At 29.8% G+C, this 5,641-nt stretch overlaps 1 protein-coding gene across 1 annotated transcript; it reads right to left on the reverse strand.

Annotated features, from left to right (window-relative positions):
- Nucleotides 1-918: 918 nt before the first annotated feature.
- LOC107913616 (beta-glucuronosyltransferase GlcAT14B) lies at nt 919-4,963 on the reverse strand. Its single transcript, XM_016842265.2, has 4 exons — nt 4,307-4,963; nt 4,117-4,192; nt 3,906-4,021; nt 919-1,547 (listed from the first exon to the last, which is right to left on the reverse strand). Exons 1-4 carry the CDS (start codon nt 4,794-4,796, stop codon nt 1,027-1,029), a joined length of 1,203 nt encoding a protein of 400 aa, XP_016697754.1. The 5' UTR covers nt 4,797-4,963; the 3' UTR covers nt 919-1,026.
- Between the last annotated feature and the right edge of the window lie 678 nt (nt 4,964-5,641).

Here is a 5,641-nt window from a genome sequence, read left to right on the forward strand (position 1 = left end):
ATTAATTAAAAAAGTTGAGCTAAAATAATTATAATAGAAGTAGAAATTGGCGTAAATTTGTTTTTACAATTATAATCATTTAAAAAAGTTTAATATATTTTTTTATTTTTTACTTGATGTTATTTTTTGTTACATATTAATTATATATTATTAAAAAAATTACTCTGATCAATTTATTGAATATTAAGAAAATGAAGAGTTTATTTTATAATATATCAAATTTTTATGGTTTATAGAAATGCTTTAATAATATAGTATTATATTTGAATCATCAAAATAATGAATATATTTTAATAGTGTTTATTAGTTATTATTTTAAATAATAATTGCATGCAATAAAATTATATTGTATGTTAAAAATAGTAAAAATGTTTTAGTTGTGATTTAAGTTTTTTTAATATTATTAAAAAAATTTATTGATCTACATAATCTTTTAATATGATATTTGAAAATTTATTTTTATTATATTTGAATTATAAAATAAGTTAATATATTTTAATTATATTTAAAAATACATTATTTAAAATTAATTTAAACATTAAATGTGGAAAGTAGTAAAGGTAAATGGGATTAAAGCCTTGTTATTTATTTATTTTCTCCCGCAATAAAGAAAAGGAAGCATCAAATTCTGGTAATTCGAAATTGGTCAAAATTTTGCCACTGAAAAGATTCCTGCTTCTTGACCGGACATTGTTAAATTCTGGGCATGTGAAATTATGCTGCTTCTTTAGATTTATGAAAAAGGGCGAAATGTTGGGGGGTTTGATATCACATATTAGAGATATTTATATAAATCAACGGATTCTCTAAGCGGTATGTAAGAAATACAGGAAATTACTTATTTTTGGCTTGAAGCAATTTCAAGATTTATATTTGATGACTACTTAAGGGATATTAGAAGAACTCAAGCTTTTTAAATTATACGTAACAACACAAGTTATTTTTCATTCAAAAAACGGGGAAATAAAGAAACACAAATTTATATTTGTATTGGTTCATTATAAGTAGAATAAAAAATGAATTAATCTATGGTCTACACTGCCTCTTACTGAAACTCCTTGCTGAAGCAATTTTAGTCAACAAAGATTTTAACCTCCTAGAGCCAGCTCCAGGTTTTAAAACACCATAATTCTCACCCTGTAAACTAGAGCATGCCCTTTGTTTCTTCTCATTTTCAGCACACCAACCCCCATATGTAAACTTTCCATGCCTCCTCTTGAGAAGCTCCCTGTCGATTTTGTCAAGAACTGGGTCATTTCTCTTGAATTTTCTGGCAAATGGGCGGCTGCTCTGAACCATTCTTCTATAATCTTTGAGTCCTAGGGACCTTGGGTGCTGTTTTGGAGGCGTGTCCCATGTGATGTAATGAAGGTCATGGTTCACTGTTGTGTTTTTGTAGTCTACTGAGTTGCATATCAATGTCTGAAAGTAACCTTCTGGAGAAGACACAAAGTTGGTATAGTAAAGCAACAAAGTCCTAGGAAGGTTGTCCCACCCAACAATGGAGTACTCAGCAAAGGATCTTGAGATCACAGTCCAAGCTGAACCTGTTGGATTTTGAACCAAATTAATGATGAGTTGATAATTAACATTGGTTTAAATGGTGATTTCTGATGGATAATCATTCAACTTTATGAAAAAGAATCTGTCAAACCCAGGACAAATTTATTGAATAAAGGATATATGAAACATTCTAAGTTATTAAGGGAATCACAGCCATTAAGTCTTAATTAAATGTTTATACTAAGTACAAGATAGGATAGCATGTGTATTCCAAATGGAACAAGTCAGGCAAAGATGCATGTGATGCTGTAAAGTTTCTTGGTGAATGTGATATAGTTTTAAATCTAAAAGTCCTTAACTCTTTTGAATCAAGGAAAAATACAATACCTAAACAAAAGAAGTCAATCCATGAAAATGTAAAGGACAATCTCCAAAGAACACATACTGTATCAAACTCATACCTTGCCTCAAATCGAACAGTAAACAAAAAAAAAAAGCTTATGATTTGATTTGCTAACAACATTGTTTGGTGATTGATGAAAATGGTAAAACCCAACATGTAGGTTACAAGGCTAGTTTGGTAGAATGATGGAATGCCACGCAACATTGATTAGAAACACTATTAGGTGGGGGGATTATATCATCAATTTCCCAGCAAGCAACAACTCAGTAACCTTGCCTACCATCACCAGCGCACTAATAGAAAACTATAGGTCAACTTCACAATAAAAACCTCTTCAATCTTCAAAGAAATCATCCCCTTTTGGTTTTGTCGTATCTTTAACTTGCAATTCAAACCACTAGTACTTTTCATTCATATAACTTTGTATTAATTTTTTTTCGCTTAAAATTTTAAATCAATAAAGATAAAATTACACTACGGCTCCTCTTAAAAATAATAAAAAATAATTTAATCTTTTAAAAATTATAAAGATATAAATTATTAAAATGATAAAATTATATTTTTACTTCATAAAAATTACAATTTAATTTCGACTCCCCTAAATTTTTTTTAACTTTGCCCCTGCTTGAGTTTAACACTTTTTTTTTATAATGTAGTATCCGTACTTTTTTTTGCCCAATGTGGTACCTATATTTGACTAAAGTTATTAATTTTGATATTTGAAGGTAACAATGTTGACTTTTTAGTGTTTAATTCTTTTAGAGTTGATTTTATGAAAGTTAACATCAAAGCAACCATAAAACCCAAATTAAATCACATTCATCGGACTATATTAGACAAATTAAATGTAAAATTAAACAAATTCATTCTATTATCAAAATCATGACAAATTCAAACTTACTAATATAGCAATTAACTTTCAACAAATCAACCCTAAAACCTGAATTAACCACTAAAAAAGTTAACATTGCTATATTTGGTTATCAAAATATATAACTTTGGTCAAATATAAGTACCACATTGAACAAAAAAATAACATAGGTACTATATTAAAAAAATGTCAAACTCGAGTACCAAATTATATATTAAACATATAATTTTCAATAAATTTATCAACTTTATTTATATATTCACAACATTAATAATTTTTTGGTTTTAAGAAAAATCATTAAGATTTTTATTTATATTGAAAATAAAAGGCAATGACTGACTGGATGTACATATAATTTTGGTCCTACTGATTGAAAAATATGTTAAGACTAAAAGGCAAACTTCCCTTTAATCCCTTATAACATCAAATCTCAAAAAGAGAGAGATTGTAAATGTTAGAATCCAAGTCTCAAATATGTTTAATATCACTTTGTAAGAGTCATTGCATGAATCAGGTACATGTGCAATTTGAGAATTCCCATATAAAAAAGGTTCAGATTTTCATTTGTTTATCCAGAATTATTGGAGTTTTCAACCAAGTAACAAGTTGACCTCACTTATTCCAACTAATTAGGGGTAGGGCCTTCGTCTATATTTGAAGCAAAATACTTGAACTACAAAAAGATTAACAAGTCCAAGTTAAGGAAACCCTTAAAACTGGAGTGTACCCACATCATAAAAGAAAAAAGATAATTTTAGGAGTTTTGGAACTAGGACCTTGAGCTTTCAGGATTTATATTTTAAGCAAATAAGTAAATGATCATTTTGTCGGCAGTGGGTTATCTGAAAACAATCACAGACCAAAAGGCAATAAACAAAAAACGATTCAAAATATGCCCAAAACACAGGGACCCACTTTTACAAAACCCCAAAAATCTTTTAATGTATTCGGATGCATGAACCGTGTGCGTGAACTATGGTACTTTTCAATGTAATGTCTCTTCACTTTGTTCAGGACCTCACACTATGGTAGAGATCTAGTGAATTATCTTTTAGATGAATTTGAAAGGCAAACTACGGAAGGGGGAGGACAAAATGGAGAAATAATCAAGGAGTATGGGGGAAAAACCTGTATAAAGCTTGAAAGCCGTTGGTAGTGTCCTTTGTTTGATAACCCACCAGATTTCTGACTTGTTCCTGCTGTAAAGCCCCGGATCTATTATTATGGGTTTCCCTCTCTTATTCCTGCAGTATTTTTATCATAAGATTCATATTGAAATCTAAAGTTTTATTTTTTTTTTAAAAAAGGGCAAAACAAGATTGAAACAACAATTTCTTACAGTTTCCAGCCCAGCTGACTGCTATGTTGAATGAAATTGAGATCTTTTGGCAAACCAGAAAAGGCATGAATCAGATCTGAAAAAACCCACCAACATAAATGAAGTCATAACTCCATTAATGCAATTATACAAACAGATGGAAAACAAAAAAAGAAAAAAAAAAGAAAAGAAACAAGGCCACTCACCATACCATCTTGAGTTACTAAAGGATAATCGGAAGCACTGAGGTTAATAAACCAATCCCATTTGCAGCATCTCAAAAGCATTGACATAGCATGAAGAGTAGTAGCAAGCATAGTTGGACCTCTATAAGTAACCAAGTTGGGTTTCCCAACAATATAAACATTACCAACCAAGCTAAAGACTGGGTGATTGGATACAAACTCTGCAATTTGCTTGTGCTCCGAGGCAGGCGCCTCGTAATCCAGATGGATCAGATACTGATTTCCAGGGTGATACAGAGCATGTAGGGTACGTTTTAGCTTGATTATATCCCCTTTGGATGCTGAGATTAAGTAGGCAAACGTAACTGGGTATGTCCTGTTGGATGGGTGTACAATGTTTAAGGTTGCCATAGGATTGAACCTTGTAATGGGGATGCTTAGTTTAGTGGGGAGGTACAAAACAGACAACAGAATAGTGGTAAACATGAAGGAAACCATGAAAACTTTGATCCCCATCTTAGTTTAGAAACTAAAAAGTGAGAGACAGTTGGGAAGAACAAAAAAGAACTGGGTAGTTTTAAATGGTTTATATTAATGTTAGGGATGGCATATGTGAAAGATTGGGGAGAACCATGTAAAAAGGTTAAGTGGAAGTGTGTATTAAATTATTGCAGGGGTTGCTTACTTTGAAGTGAAGGCCTCCACCTGTCCCTGCAATCAAAACTATTAATTAGGTAATGTAATTACTACTTTGCCTATGGTTTCACGTGGGCAGAATTACGTTTGAATAGGATATTTGTGGAATTTGGGGGGAAATCCCCATGATAAGTAGTCAACATCCTTACTCCTTACGAAATACAAAAAAACAACCAAACCTTAAAAAGCATTCTAAATATTCTTGAGGAAGCTTTATCTTCTTTACTTTCATATTTCTTTAATCTCCACTTTAGTTTAACACTTAGTATGTTTGAGTACCATAATAGAATAGTCTTGTAATTAGATAGAGTTATAATAGAATAAAGTTATAATAGAATAGAGCTATAATCAGTAATTTTATTGTTTAGTTGAATGGAATGAAATAGAGTTTTAATAGTATTCTTGTGTTTGGTTGAATAGAATAGATGTTGTAATATATTAGAAAAAAGACTTAAATAACCAAAGTACCCTTAACAAAATTTTTTAGTTAGATGATTATTGTTATTAAATTTTAATAAAATTATTATTAAATACAATTTAATAACATTCTTAATATAATCATTATATGAATTAAAAAATCATAATATATAATATTATAAAAATAATATATAACCTACTTTATTATTTTTAAACTACAATACATATTTAATGTGCTAAAATATTAT

Source organism: Gossypium hirsutum, chromosome D11 (genome assembly GCF_007990345.1).
Source record: "Gossypium hirsutum isolate 1008001.06 chromosome D11, Gossypium_hirsutum_v2.1, whole genome shotgun sequence".
NCBI lineage: Eukaryota > Viridiplantae > Streptophyta > Magnoliopsida > Malvales > Malvaceae > Gossypium > Gossypium hirsutum.

Coding starts and splice junctions, on each gene's coding strand:
- LOC107913616 (XM_016842265.2), bottom strand. CDS start 4,796: ATGGGGATCAAAGTTTTCATGGTTTCCTTCATGTTTACCACTATTCTG. Junction 4,022..4,116: donor AGTCAGCTGGGCTGGAAACT/GTAAGAAATTGT, acceptor AAAATACTGCAG/GAATAAGAGAGGGAAACCCA. Junction 1,548..3,905: donor GGCTTTCAAGCTTTATACAG/GTTTTTCCCCCA, acceptor AAAATCCAACAG/GTTCAGCTTGGACTGTGATC.